Source organism: Cricetulus griseus, chromosome 2 (assembly GCF_003668045.3).
Source record: "Cricetulus griseus strain 17A/GY chromosome 2, alternate assembly CriGri-PICRH-1.0, whole genome shotgun sequence".
Lineage (NCBI taxonomy): Eukaryota > Metazoa > Chordata > Mammalia > Rodentia > Cricetidae > Cricetulus > Cricetulus griseus.
In genome coordinates this window covers 277,725,326-277,741,557 of record NC_048595.1, presented here as the reverse complement: position 1 = coordinate 277,741,557, position 16,232 = coordinate 277,725,326, and the positions used below count along the sequence as shown (strand labels likewise).

Genomic DNA, 16,232 nt, shown 5'->3' with positions numbered 1-16,232 from the left:
GCAAAACCTCCCAGGTGATCCCTAGATTCACAACCTAAACAAATTATTGTTATTTAAGATAGCAACCCTTGGTGGTGGCTTGTTTTGAAGGTGTATTGTATCAGTAGATAACTGATGAATATTCTCTATAACTTGCAGTCCATGACCCTGACAGCATGATAGCTTAATTCAATTAAGGAACAGAACTCGGCCTAGGGAATGTTCAGTGTATTTGTTTTTTCCTCCTGAGAGAAACGATACAATATTACGCCTGCATCTCACAGAACAAAGCCAAATGTTTGTTTAGTTCCTGAGATAAAGAGGATTTTATCTAAGGCAATGAAGCTACACAATTTAGGAATTCTAGTGTACACAGAGGCAATGTTGATAACGGGACCCCTTTATGTTCATGTGTTTATTGTGCAGCGCTTCCATCTGTGGGATCTGCTATTTCATGGAAATATGTACCAAAGCTTAGCTGGAATCATACAATTCTCTAACTTTGTGTTGTATCTAGACACCATAATTTCTCAAGTGTTACTGTCACCGAGTGATGAAACTGACAGTATTTTCATGCAATATGCACAGTATTCACCAGTTTCCTATTTCCTATCAATATAATTGTTATCATTGATAGTTTGTACCATTCATGAGCTGGAGTTACAAGTAGACCCTTTGCAAGAGCAATACTCTCTCTCAACTCCTGAGCTATCTTTCCAGTGCCCTAAGCCCTTTTTATACTTATTTATGTGTGCCTGTGTGAGTGTGTGCGCATGAATGTGCTGGTGTCATCCTCCACCATTTTCTACCTATATCTACTCAGGCAGGGTCTCTTTTGATATCTGAAACTTGATTTTAATTAGAGAACTTTAGTGATCTCACTGTCCTCCCCTACTCGGGGTTATGAGTATTTGTAGGAATACCCAGTTTGTCTCTTGGGTACTGGGATCTGAACTCTGTTCTTCATGGCTGCAGAGAACTGCTGAGTGACCTGCCCAGCCTCTATCTGTTGGGTTTTGTTTAATTGTGTGGTTTTTTTTTCCTTTTGGTTTTTTGAGACAGGGTTTCTCTGTGTAGTTTTGGAACCTAACCTGGCACTCGATCTGGAGACCAGGCTGGCCTCGAACTGACAGAGATCTGCCTGCCTCTGTCTCCCGAGTGCTGGGATTAAAGGCATGCCCTACCACGTCTAGTGATATGTCTTATTTTTAAGACAAGGTCTCATTATGTAGCCCAGGATGCCTTCAAACTCTTATGCCTCCTGTCTCAGCTTCCAGAATGCTAGAATTACAGGTGTGATCCATCATGACAGGTTCCTTCTTGATACTGTTAATCATCACTGTCAAATGTAGCGGCCACATGTGCCTTAACCAAGTTTCAATTGGAATTAATTGAAGATAAATGAAACTAATTTTTGGCTCCTCCATCTCACAAGCCTCAGTTATGTGTCAGTAGCCACACATGGCCGGAAGCCACCTTAGTGGACAGCACCGAGGTGGATTTTCATTCCTGAAGAAAGTTCTATTGACCAACACTGTTCTATACCATGTTCTATTTTAATGACTCCATAAATGTGAATTCAATTGTCTTCCTGGTTATTTTAAGTATTCACAAGTTAGTGTTTTGGGTGACTTGTTGAATTTTCTGACTAAAGAGAACAGCTACAAGTCTATTCACCTCTATTGCACAATCCAAAGCTGCCTTCTTTTGGTCAGCTTTGCAGGTCTTGGTCAGTGACATCTCCCTCCTCAAAGCAGAGTCATGCTTCACAGTCTGTCAGCCAATCCCTTCTGCCCATTCGGGATCTCATTCAGGATCACTTCAGAAGCTAATCTCAGTCTCCATCTTCCCACCATTGCCATAGCCTCATCCCCATACTCTCAGCTCTGCTCTCAGGGGACTTAATTGGTGCTTCCCCTTTGGCGAGTCCTTCCACCTTTTCTCCGTGCTTGTACTCTCACTGGCTCCAATAGCACTGGCCTTGTTATTGCCTTTCTACCAGGCCAGTGTTTGTGCTTATGTTCAAGTTCTCGCTCCTGCTAATGTTGGGATGCTGACACTCATCACCTTCAAGTCTGCAGTCCTCTTCCCAGCAAGGTTTTCTCCACTTATCCTTCCTAAATTGTAGTCCTTCATTTCAGTTCTTACTGTCTCCATAGCTCTTATGATCAGGCAATAATGAGCATGCCCCACACCCTAGTGCTGCTGTTTTCCTCCTCCTATACCTTTGGTCCTCTTCCTTTCAGTCTTTTTCAGTCTTTTCCCTTAAATTGAGTTGTAAGCCCTTTACAATAGTAGGTGCTTATTAAATATTTATTGAGAGAAAGAAATATATCTCATACAAAAATAATAGCCTGTACTCTAAGAAAATGCAAGCTAAATGATTATTTAGCTAAGAAAAATTATCTAAGCATTCACAGACGCAAGACCTGTCTTCACAGATATTACAGTTTAAGTACTAAAGCATTTCTTAGAAAACAAAAGAATGAAAGGCAATATAGCATTAAAAGCCAAGTAAACAGATTCAGGCACTGTGCACAGCCCAAATTCCATTGTTTCTGTTTACTACAGAAAAAATAGAGAGGGAAGTATTGCCACTGCTTATTTTAAACATGATGGGTTTCCCCTTCCTCCTGCCTCTCAGATAGGTTGTATTCTTAGTTTCCCTGAAGCCAGGCTGCAGATATTCTAAAAGTCTAGATTGGAAACAGATTTATAACAAGCAATTCCCTTAGAGAACTCTGTTAAAAATGACCAAGTTAGACCTATCATACTCTATTTACATGTATTGACGTTATAAACTTTTCTTATATAAAATTTAAGTATTATTGAAAATAGAATATTCTATGCAATAAATATTTTTTCATCCTATCTTGTGAAAGCTCATTGTCTTGGGTTATTTATCTCTTTCCCTTTGAGATGGCCTAAGAGAATGCATGCTTACAGGTCAAGAGTTATAGATTTTACCCTTCTCTTTCCAATTGCTCTATACACAAGTTCTATACATGAAAATTTTATGAATAATCAATTTCTAGGATGTCCTAAGTATCTGCTAACCTCAATCCAGGAAACCCATACTTTTGTTGTGCAATTAAAAAATGAGGCCAATTTAGTAGAGTCCATCATTATGGGTAAACTTAAATTAGACTTATAACACTGGAAATATTATGAGAATTATCATTATTGGGTAGGGAAATTCTTGCCTCTTGTCATTTTCCAGTATGATCTATGATGCAAAAGTAAATAAATTGTCTTTGCCCATATGATCAAATGGCTTGGAATAGAATTGTGATAAGGCAAAGTAAAGTAATTCCTATATAAAACAATCATCCCTGTGGGGTCCACCAAGCCCCCAGACAACTTGGAAAGACATACTACCCTTCCTGCTGGCTTGAGTGAGCAGTGCACAAGCAGCTGCTGTCCAGCTGGAAGCCACCCTCTGGTGGCCAGGTGACACAGTACTTTCTTGGCACCTGTATCCACAAACATAATTTTCATTACATAGCCTGAGATGATGCAAGCCACTCCTCCCCTGACCTGTAGATTAAAGCAGTCACAGAGAAAAGGACCAAATCAATGTTGCTTATATGTGTCTGAGGCTCCCATCACCTAAGTGTGCAAAAACACATTTTCCCTCTAGTTCAAATACTGAATGTCTGACTGCTCTGTTGCTTTGTCATTCACTTGCATTGTTTCTTTTTGTCACTAGCTCCACAGGAGACTAGTCTTACTAAAATGTGGGAACATAAATTCATGGTGGGAGGGGACAATATACATTTACGTTATTTAAGCTCTTTTATAAGCTAGGCTTTCATTTATTCTCCTTTGAATCCCCAGACCTGATATAATTTATTCACACTCACAGCCTGTAACAAAAGTAGAGAAGATGACCCACACTGAGCTGTTACTTTGTCAATAGTTACCTGTGCAGATTTTTTTAAAGTTGGGGTTTTCCAGAAGGTGTCCAGGTAGGCGACACTGGAAGCGATGTTGCCAGAACTCGGGGAACCAAGGATTCCTTGTGTTGGTATCTAGCCTCAGCTTCAGGAAGTAGTCATCGAATGACCTGACCTCTGGAGACTGCAGCTTTATTGTGATTCCTCCGTTGGCTTCCACTTCATAACCTTCAATGACTTCATCTCTGTCTGCCCATCCATCGCTAAAACAATTGAGGGAATGGGGTGAGGAGAGAAGAAGACAATGTCTCATAAATGAGTTCAGAAATACTTACAAACAAAGCAATCCAGAGAAGATAAAGCCTACTTTAAGCCACTGTAACTACCCATCAGTTACTAGACAGGAGAAAATTGTGGAAATGAAAGCTCCTGCTTGTGTATTTGCAGAGGGAAAGTGACTACAGCCAAAGTCTACTGAGCCTTTCCTAGTCAGAAGATTCTGTTCATCGCTTTCATGGAACAGAGATGAAATATTTTCAGAAATTATCTGAAGTTTTCATGGGTTCAGACAATCATGTTCCCATGTATAGTTCTCATAGTGCTAAATAATAAAATCATCTTGTAATAATTGTCCACACCAGTGACAACAAAGCCCAAATGCCTAGATTTTTCACACCAAACACTCAACATGTGAGGGGAACCCTGCAGGTGGTCATGGCAGTAAAACAACCTGTGAAGAGATGAGAATAAAAATCCACTTTAGATGGAACTCATCAACCAGGATCAAGACTTCAGGGATTCTGATGCCAGGTGCCTTATTAACAACAGATTTAAACATAGTACAATTTGGAAAAGAGTTTTCTGGTGTAATACAATCCCTGGTGCACAAGGATTACCCACATCAAAACTTGACTCAGGGTACATGTTATTTCTTCCAGCAAGATGGGCTCTAGAGATAGGCTATCTGTAGTAGCTTGAAGGCCTAAGAGAGGGTCTGGCCTGGACTTGGCCATACAGATATTGTAGGGATCATTGAGCTATTAGTTACCTCTTGTCATGCTTGTGTGTGCTTGGAGTGGGACCTCTGACTCTACAGAAAATGTAAAGGTCATTTAGACTATTAAGTATCTCTGGTCTCCAGCCTGGTCTACAGAGCTAGTTCCAGGACAGCCAGAGCTGTTACACAAAGAAACCCTGTCTAGAAAAACAAACAAACAAAAATATCTCTGGTCCTGGTTATGGGAGCTTGAGGAAGCCCCTGGCTATAAGGTCCATTTAGATTGCTAGCTACTTCCAGTCCTGGTTGTAGGAGCTTGATATCATTTGGCCCAACAGATAAAACAGATCATAGGGTTATTAGTCACCTCCAATTCCCATCTTTCTGAATGGAAGAACAGATTTTCCATCTTTCCCATTAGAAAGACAATCCTGTGTTCTTAACATTCCCCATCTCCCTTGGGGATCTGTGGGTGCAAGGACTTTCTTGCTGTGCTTCTAACAAATGTGGTTTCAACATTATAGTCAAACCATAACAAGGGTTGTATGCTATGAAGTAACAGATGAATTTAGCAGTGTTTGCTCCTGGGATATTCTTCTCATTTGGCTCCCATTTGGCCAGAGTATTTTCCCAGTGCTATCCCAAAATAATAGCATTTGTGGAAAACCATCTCACTCCCAAATATAAAGAACTCTCTTGTTCACTAAGTAGATGCCACTGACATTTTATCTAGAAGGTTGGGTTTTTAAAATGCATTCACCTTCTGGAGCAGTCACATCTCCTGTGAGTGACATAGTATCAATTAAGTTCTAGTGTACACGTGACCTGAGAGGTACGAAGAGCTGAACACACAAAAAGCCTTTCTTTATTCATGATTATTACTGTATGTGAAAAACATTGAATTCAGCTGTTCTGAACTTTTTTTTTTTTAAAAAAAAGCAGGTTTTTAGCAGCCAAGGGAAACATTGCAAAAATGCTACAAGACACCCTGGAGAGGTTGGTCTGGATGTCTAGGCCATCTGGGTTTGTTTATTGTCACTTATATAAACTAATCTCATAACTTCTCACAGAAACCAGGAGGCAAAATTTAGCATTCGTTTCAAAGGGATGACTCCCAGACTGAAGAAGAAAGAAATCCTAAGGCAATAAAAACTTGTAAGCAGTTGGGGGATTTTTGTCTCAAAGGGGCGGCAAAATAATTGACAATTATAGGTTTGCGAAAGTAAATGTGTGAATTAAAGGGAAGTTGGGACCTCTCCCCAGGAAGCTTAGTAGAGCTAAAGGCATGTTAAGACCACCTAGGCCAGAGAGCAGATTTATCTCATCGCTAGACACACAGATACATAGCATAGCCACCTGAAGTTAATGGAACATGATGCTATAGGCTATGCTACAGAAAGTGTCTTGTTTGCTTTTCACAGAGCAGGGAACTGGGCTGAGTACATTTGACTGAGCACAGCTCACCCCTGGTTACCTGGAAATATGTGTTCTCTCTTTAACTGAGCTAATTGGTTGAGTTCCTAGAAGGCCCCCAGTGAACCACCTTGAACTACACTTTCAATGGGTCCAGAGTGATAAAGAGTAGGGCAGAAAATATGTCCCTGAGTTTAAGGGATTTTGAGGCACAGTGTAGAGTAACCATACCAGACCATGTGGGCATGCCTCCTGTCCTGCTAAGAGAGATGCTTCACAGTTCTGTGTACATTCTGTACCTTCATCTGAATTCACATCATTGTATCCATGATACTTAGCTACAACTTCAACTGAGGATAAGAGGCATTATTTCCTGCCTACCTTACCACCACCATTTCTGTTATTTATTTAAAGGTAATTTAAGTACTAAAGGTTTTTAATACAGAAATAGATATCTAACAAGAATAGATACAGAAATAGATATCTAACAAGAATAAAGAAGTGGTCAGTTTCACCATGAGGGAGAGGTTGGAAGTTAAATGCAGGTGTGTGTGTGTGTGTGAGAGAGAGAGAGAGAGAGAGAGAGAGAGAGAGAGAGAGAGAGGAAGACAGAGAGGAGGGAGAAAGAGTGTGTGTGTGAATGCCTATATATGTGTGTCTCTGTGTATGAGTGAATGTGTGTGTGTGAGAAAGAGTATGTGAGTGCCTATGTATGTATGTCTCTGTATGAGTGAGTGTATGTGAGAAAGTGTATGTGAGTGTGTGTGTTTGTGAGTGTGTGTGAGAAAGTGTGTGTGAGTGTGTCTCTTTGTGTGTGAGAGTGTGTGCTTGTGTGAGAAAGTGTGTGTGTAAATGCCTATGTGTGTGAGTGTGTCTCTGTGTATGAGTGAGTGTGAGTGTGAGTGTGTGTGTGTGTGTGTGTGGGAATATAAAGAGAGTGTGCTGAGACTACTATAAGAAGGTGATATCTGACCTAAGGAGGAGTCAGCATTAGTCAGGTAAAGAATGGGGAGAGGTGTCAGTGGTCTCTGGTAGAAACAGTCATCCATACAGCTGGAATAAGAGAAGTGTGGCATAAACTTTCCAGGCTAAGGACCAGGCTAAGGACTGGATTAATGTGTTAATCCAGAAGCAGGGGAAAGGCTCGAAATATTGTTGGCTTGTTACTCATAAGGTCCCCCTTCCTTCCTCCAGCAGGTTAAGTGGCCAGAGTACAGTACCAGTGATGGATTTCTCTGCTCACTGTCACTGAATATGAGAGATAGTTAAATTGATTTAACAGATTGACTTATCCACCTTTCTTTTTGATCAATCTACTAAGAAAGGCATAACCTTTAAATCCATATTGAATTAATTGTCTGCTGGAAAGAAATACAAATCCTGATGAAAGGCAATAGGAATACATTTAAATTCATAGATTCAAATAAATTCTGTTACATCTTAACTACATCTACAACAGCTTGAGGTTTGAACTATAGTTCATGTCATCTTAAAGGAGAGCAAATCAAAACCAGTTAGACTTTCAAAGATTTCTGCCTATGGTTATTCTTTGAAATCAAAGTGAATTTCAGCTTAAAGAAAATAATTATTTTTTTACATAGAGGTCAGTCTGGACGTGTTGCTTCCCAAAATTCAATATTGTGAGAGGTTTATTTAGTTTACCATCTATTTAAAAACATATACCATTGTAATTTTAAATAGCATATGAATGAAAATTGTAGATCTGTTTTGCTTTCTCCCTCCCCATCTCCATACTTTCTCCTCTCTCCATCTTCTCCTCTTTGAATCTCTACCTATTTTATTTCTTTCATTATGTACCATTTTTGTAAAATAAAATATAATGTGTTAATCCAAGAAGCAGAACATTTTTGACCTCCACATCTTAGGAACAAATCATTCTCTGTGAACTCAGACCAATTTGCAATTTAGAGAGTTGGAGCCCTACATCTTTTGATGGCAAGTTGAATGCTTTCATCCCCATTAAAGATGGCACCCATTCCAAAAGTTACAGCTAGTGTTAAATTCAAGAGGTCATAAAATAAAGGCAAGAAAAAGAACGTGACAGCAAAATCATTCAGGCAGGATTACTGGGTGAATATTTATTTAAGTAGGGTGTGATTGGAATATTATATGTGAGCTTAAATCTGCTTCCAGTAATGTGCAAGGAACTTTTATTGTCATTGGCTTTTTTTTTTTTTTTTGAAGCAGGGTATCATTAAATAGTCTTGGCTGACCTGGAACTTACAGTATAGCCCAGTCTGGCCTTGAACTCATAGAGATCCACATGCCTCTCCTTCGATGAAAGGTGTGTACCACAACTCCCAGAATATATAAGGAATTTAAATAAAATAATCTACTTAGAAATATTGGTAAGGTAGCTCTTCATTTTTATACTTTAAATTACTTTATCTGTATATTCCTTGCTGCCAAGTGCATTTACAGAGAACACTAAAGGTCATTTTCCTGTTTAGCTGTGTTAAGAATTTGGGTGATGACATTTTTTTGGGGGGGTGTTTTCTATGAAATGTGTTTTAACAGGGAGCCAGAGGCATGCCTCATGGTGTGCCCTGTACTTGACCTGAGGTGACTTCCATCACCTGGTCACCCCTTATGAGTTGGGAGTACATCCAGGCTGCTGGAAGGAGAGTCCACTTCAGACATCACTGGACTCCGAGAGGCACATTTATGGCCTCTGGCAATCTTGCACTGCAGCATCTGCTTCCCTGCCTGGTACCTGGAAAAAAACTGCACATTGTGGAGGAACAGGACAATTGTTTAACAAAAAACCCAATCAATGCCTTAATGATTTCTCAAAAAATTAGAATCCTCAGTTTTTCTCCCCCTTCAATTATTTTGTGTGTTTATGTGTGGGCCAACTTGTTCATAAGTGTACATGTGTATTTATTTTAATGTGGGTACTGGAGATTGACATTAAGAATCTTCCTAAATTGTTCCCTAACTTATTTTTGAAGCATGGTTCTCAGTGAAGCTGGGCCTTGTTTGGCTAGGCTGGCTGGCCAGTGAATTCCAGGGAGCCTCCAGTTTCCACTCCTCAATGCTGGTACTATAGGCACCTGCTGTTGCATCTGGCTCATTTTACATTTGTGCTGGGGATCAAACTCAGGTCGTCACGCCAACTTGGCTAGCATTAGGCTGACTGAATCTTCTTCCCAGGCCCATGCTTTCCATATTTTCATTCAGCAATTCTTCAAAAGGCTATTTTCTCCCTGCCAAGCCGTTTTCCTCTTCCTTATAAAATTTCCTGCTTGAAACTTGAATAACTCTGTAAGATTTCTTCTACCAAACAATTTCTGGCACTAACAACAGGAAAATACGGTTTCTTCAAACTCCATTAGTGACTTTACTAAGCTTCGTAGATATTATTTTTACAAGAAATGGATAATAAGCATTGGAAATTATAGAATACATTAATGTTTTTTAAATATGCAATTATTTTAGGAAATATATTTATATTTTATTCATTTGAATTTGTGCCAAACCATTTTTCTTTAAACTATTGTGAATTCAAAGAACTTTCTTATTTTTTAATAATTTATTTTTATTTTAGGTGTTTTGCCATCATGTATGTCTGTGTGAGGGTGTCAAAAGGCTTCAAACTGGAGTTACAGACAGGTGTAAGCTGCCCTGTAAGTGCTGGGAATTGAACCTGGGTCCTCTGGAAGAGTAGACAGTGTTCTCTACAGCTAAGCCATCTCTCCGGCCTCAAACTTGGTACAATTCCGAGTCTCTGTTTTTGTTTGTTTGGTTTGATTTGGTTTTTTGAGACAGGGTTTCTCTGTGTAGCCCTGGATGTCCTAGAACCAGCTCTAGCTCTGTAGATCAGGTTGGCCTTGAACTCAGAGATCCACCTGCCTCTGTCTCCTTAGTGCTTGAGTTATAGGCATGCACCACCACTGCCTGGCAAACTCTGTATTTTTAATAGTAAAATTATAACTCATTTAAAATATTATAGGTATTTTTAGACAGGGTCTGTCACTGAACCTACAGCTTGCCAAATTAGCTAGGAAAATCAGAATAAAACAGTATCTTCAAAATATATGTAGCAGTAGAGAAATAGCTCAGTCAGCAAACTAAGAGCCCAGAACCCATGAAAAAGAAAAAAATGGGAGTAGTGGTACATGCTGGCAGTCCCAGAGTTGGAGAAATGGAGACAGGAGAATCCCTGGAGCTAGCTGGACAGCAAGCCTAGCCTAGCCTACTGAGCAAATTTCAGGCCAGTAAGAGCCCTGGTCTATGAAAAAACTAGGTGAAATATGTCTGAGAAACAAAAGCTGTGGTTCTTCTCTAGCCTACACACACACACACACACACACACACACACACACACACACACACACACTTGTACATAAACATAGACCTCATATGCAAACAAGCATAAGATTATATAATTTATAGTATGAAAAAATTCATAATGGTTGAAGTGTATCATCATGTAATTTATATGAGCTTATGGGAAATATGGGAAATTCCATCATTAGAGTGTTGCAAATCACTTGACTATTTTTTTTTTTCAATTTCTACTTAGAAGTCTCCAGACCATGGCACAAGAAAATGAAGTGATGATGATCTTGGCCCAGTGGATTTGCTAAACTGAGCCATAAGCCTGGCAAAACCAGTTTGGTCAGACATCTCAACACAAAACACTGGAGAAGGCAGAGCTACCAGCAGAGTACATCTCCCTCCTGACTGTGCTTAACTGAAAATTAAAAGTTCTAGATTTCAAGAAAAGAACCAATGGAAGGACTTTGGAGAACCACTGGACACAGTAAGTTCCCAGAATAAAGTCCACATTTCTGTGGGGTTTGTTAAAGTACTAAGAAAGTCTTCTCTTAATACTGAGGAAAACTAATTCCTAAGTTCAATTCTGCCCAACAGAGACTAAAGAGCAAGATAAAAAGAGATCAAAGGACTCTAACCTTCCTCTAGAGCTACCTTAAGAAACGTACAAGTCTCAGTACTCAAAGACAAACAATATCCAGAATCAAATAAAAACTATCAGATACATAACTCTATGTGCAGGGTGATAGGAAGAGAAATATTAAAGCCATAACTCTAAAGAATTACTACATGGCAATGTAGGCCAAGTAGCAGGTTCCAGAGTCATGTGACAGAATGACAATGGGTATATTTTAGATTGAGGAAAGCTCTGAGTTCTCAGGAGGCAACTTTGAAGAGACAATGTTAGACCTTGTAAAGTCCTAAGCACCAGCAGTAGCTTCCCAAGATGGGTTTGGGGGCATATCAGAAAAAGGTTTTTATTTTATGTTTTTATTTTATTTTATGAGGCACTTGGGATGCCTCCCTGAGCTGTTTAGCAATGAAGTGTTTCTGACCTTGTAATGACATAGAAATAGCCTTCTATTTGTACTCATATTCTCAGCCTCAACTGACAATGTCACTTGTAAAAGAGATGTGTGAATATGCATGGAGGCGGGGATAAGGGGCCACGAGGAGCCAGGGTTTTGAAGATGAAAGTAGGCAGTGAATGAACTATGGCTGAGTGGTTTTCCAGGGCCACTTTTTAACTCTCTGAGATGAAAAGGAGGATGTCAGAATCTTTCAGTTTCTTTGTAAAATGGATTTATTTTTCCAACTTGAACAAAAGGTCAAAGCACACTAATTTGTGGGTTTTTGAAAGCAAATCCAATGGTTTAATAACTTCATTAAAGAATTCCCCTAACAGACACAGTACAGTTTATCCTAACCTCTCATTCATAGGTCCTACTCTTAGAAGAAAGAAAATGCCCATACCAGTTTGGGGTCAACAGCAATATGGCTTGTTAACTCATTTTAAAGGTCCAAACAATTTCAGATTTTTTTTCATTCAAAGTAAAATATTCTTTAAAATTTTATTGAAGTTTCTCATAAGCTGGTCAAGTAAATTCATATGTGATTCCCCTTAAAATAATAACCTAGAAGTAACAAATTAAATTTAATCAAGAACCAATAAGTGATCCTTGGAGGCTAGAAATAGTGAGAAATCAAGACCAAATGAGAGAATGGAACAGCAGTCCAAAGAAACTTGGCTTCTCTGTGGAGCTCCAGAGGATGGAAAATGAGTTCTAGCATCCATTTTTTCATGGCAAAGCTGTTCCATGAACCATGGAGGGGTCAAGAACACCAGGAGAACAAGTCCCACAGAATCAATTAAGCAAAGCTCATAGGGGCTCACAGAGACTGAAGGGGCAGTCACAGCCTGCATGAGTCTTGTTAGGTTCTCTGCACATACATTATGGTTGTGTAGTGTGGTGTTCTTGTAGGACACTTAACAGTGGGAGTGGAGATGTCTCAGACTCTTTTGGCTATTTTTGAAATCCTTTTCCTTCTACTGGGTAGACTTGTTCAGGCTTGATGTGAGGGTGTACATGGTCTCAATGTATCTTGTTACATTGTGTTTGGTTCATAGCTCTGGGAGGCCTGATCTTTTCTGAAGGGCAACAAGAGGAGTGGAGCGGAGAGTGTGGGTAGGGCAGACTGTGGGAGGTGGAAGGAAAGGAAACTATGGTCCCAACATTTTGCAGGAGAGAATAGAGGGAGATTGGAGATTGAAGATAGAGGGAGATTTCCATATATATATATGGGATCAAAGAAAGGGATCAAAGATTATGAAGTCCTGATAACGTTAGTATTCAGACAGCTATACTGGCCTGTCCTTGGGGTTCTGACAGGATATGCCCTCAACTGCAGCCACTAAGAGCACCACCTGTCCTATTCACTATGTTCCCTTTTAAAAGGGCCCTGCCCGTCTCCCAGATCTCTCTCTCTCTCTCTCTCTCTCTCTCTCTCTCTCTCTCTCTCTCTCTCTCTCTCTCTCTCTCTCCGTCTGTCTCTCTCTCTCTCCGTCTGTCTCTCTCTCTCCGTCTGTCTCTCTCTCTCTTTCTGCTTCTTTGTCTGTCCCTCTGTCTCTCCTTCCTCTCTCTACCTCTCTCCCATGCTTCTGTCTCCAGAGGCTGGTTGCCCCTTCCCCTTCCCCCTTCTTACAATCTCTTCCTTTGAATTAAAAAAAAAAGAAAAAACTTCCACATGGATTCTGTTGCATGATGTCTTTCTCTCACACATCACTTTTTTAAAATTTTGATACGACAGATATCAAACACAATCAGTATCATAGTTAACGAGTAATTAACTCAAAAGTTCATCAAAAAGAAGAGATAAGTAAATGACATTATAGTCATACAAATGAATACTATAAATAAATGAGAAAAACTATTCTTTTTAAACAAAGATAAATCTCATATGCATAAGGCTGATTTAAAATAAATGCTAAATAAATTAGAATATTTAAGTCACAGTTACAGGTGACATTTCTCTAGTTTTAAAAATCAGAATTAGTTTTGTTTTGGATAGCTACTGGGAGACTTGTGGGCCAGGATGACAGTCTATTTCCTTATCTGGATAGAGGTTATATGACAATTTCTACCTAATTAGAATTCTCTGAGTCTAGCACATTTTTGCCCTTTTCTGCCTAAATGTCATACCTGAAAAGTACATATATTTAAAAGTTAGACATAAACCAACTCTTAAAGTCATTCTGAAAAAAATCCTAAATATCAGAAGTAGACATGTTTACAAATATGTTCATGAACACCAAGGAAAGGAAGGACTGAAGTGCTCAGAGATAAACTGACTGATAATAAGACAGAAAATGAGTATGTCTGTCACTTCACATTAAGTGACTTTGACCTAATGTACCAAGTCTGATAAAATTTATATATTAAATTATATCCCCGAGAAAGAAGCAAAACTATGTTGTATACACCTAAGAAACTATTTCAGCAAGCATGAAAACAAGAGATATGTAAGAGTACACCTGAAAAGTACAAATTAAAACAAGCCAGCTATCACAATTTTAACATAAAAATAAAATAACTTCAGGTAAAAGCACATCTTAAATTCAGGTAATTAATAGCTTGAACTCCATATGTAACAACAATTCTCCTTTGCTGTCTAACAAAACTTATTCACAGGTTTGGGTAATTAAAACATAGCCATCTTCAGGGATCTTAGCCAACCTACCTCAGTCTGACCTTCGGTTTATAATGCTTCAGATTTACATTAAACACCTGTGAAAAATGAATTCATCCTATCTCAATACTTCCAAATGTTTTTGCCTAATGCAACATCAACTCAGAGTCCAAAACCTCCTCTAAATCTCTTCAGCTCTTTATTCTTGGCTCTCCTCACCTCAATCATCTAAATCATGTATGAGTGTGACCAGAAATGGTTCTGCATCTGGGAGCCTGTGAAATTAGACAACAAATTATCTGGTCCCAAATAAACATTGGGACATAAATGAGGTTACACAGATGTCCCATTATACAGAAAGAAAATGCAAAAGAAAAGCATGCATACCAATTGCAGCCAAGTGAAAGATGAAAACAGCCAAGCAGCAGAGCCCAAGGACTGAGAAAGGTCCTTTCTTTGGGGACTTTGTCCTCTGGGTGTCAGGGTTGGCTGTGTGAGTCATGTATCCTCTAGGATGTATGGTAGCACATGTCTACAGATGGTAAACATACTTGGCTCAGTCCATGTTCTGACTGTATAATTTTGTGAGTCTGACATTTTTGCTTCCTCTGAAACTCTCTGTGTGTCCCTTGCATGCAAAGCTGCCAGTTTTTCTTGTTTGCCAGATGTCCTTAAGAACCTGGTAGGTTCCATATGAGTTCAGGAAATGGTTTAGGCAGTAGATTCTTCAACAGGTCTTTCTTCCATAATCTACTCTGCTTGTAGATGTTGTGTGGATGGTTGAGACATCACAAAGGTTTATTCTAGTCACTTCATAGAGCTCCCTGTGTGAGAGTAGACCAAACTCTTTTTTTTTAATTGTATTTATTTTTGTATTTATTTTATATCCTGGCCACAGTACCCCTCCCTCCTCTCCTCCTAGTCTCTCTCCCCTGACCCTGCTCCATTCACTCTTCCTCCAGTTTTATTCAGGAAATGGCTGGTCTCCCATGAGTATCAACAAAATATGGCATATAAAGTTGCAGTAAGACTAAGCACCTCCCCATGTATTAAGACTGGACAAGGTGACCTAGTATGAGGAGTAGGGTACCAAGAGCCAGTAAAGAATCAGAGACAGCCCCTGCTCCTGCTGTTAGATGTCCTACAAGAGGACCAAGATGTACAACTGTAACATATATGTATCATACCTAGGTTAGTCCCATGCAGGCTCCCTGGTTGGGAATTCATATACTGAACTCTTAATCCCGTTAATGAACTGACAAAGATGTTTTACAATCTGGACTGGCTAAAATGTTCTCCAATAATTTATTCTTACCCAGTAGCTCTTTCTTCAGTTCATCTCCTTTATTTCACACTCCAATGCAATTTCCAAAACAAAACAAAAAACATGCAAGCCCAACAAAAAAGAACTAAGATGAGCCATTAGCCACTTGCTTGGAAATCAGCAAATATTAAAGTTCATAATGTACAAATTTTGCTTTCCATATAATTTCAAGACACAATTCAACTAAATTTTCAGACATTGGACAGCAAAGACCCTCCCCTCTCTAGTTTCAACAGTAGGTTCCTCATCTCCTTTGGGCTCTCACTAGCAAGATTTTAGTATCTGTCTACCCACTGTCTATTCATAACTTGAACATTGCTTAGGACAACATCAGTGTTCCCTACCATGCCCCTTTCGACCTTTTGATTTCTCACTAGTAGACACAATTGGATCCACATTCTTGTCAGAACTCTGTTAAAGACAAGCTAGGCTATTGTTCCCTTTAATATCCTCCAGACTCTGTCCCAAGGTCATTCTGGCATTGTATGTGTTTGTTATGTCAGTGTCTCACTACCTAGTAGTAAGAGTCTTACTAGTTTCCTGTTGCTGCTATAACTGATGATTGTAAACTGATGGTAGAAAACAATACAGGTGTATTAGATTACACCCCTGGAAATGATAAATCCCAAATGTCTAC

The 16,232-nt window shown here is 39.3% G+C and overlaps 1 protein-coding gene across 2 annotated transcripts in view; it reads right to left on the bottom strand.

Moving 5' to 3' along the window:
- Grm1 (glutamate metabotropic receptor 1) overlaps positions 1 to 16,232 on the bottom strand; it is a 376,448-nt gene that overhangs the window by 87,777 nt on the left and 272,439 nt on the right. For both annotated transcript variants that reach the window (XM_035440388.1, XM_035440389.1), the window contains exon 3: positions 3,903 to 4,138. In XM_035440388.1, coding sequence (XP_035296279.1) covers positions 3,903 to 4,138 — 236 coding nt within the window. The remainder of the gene's footprint in view (positions 1 to 3,902; positions 4,139 to 16,232) is intronic.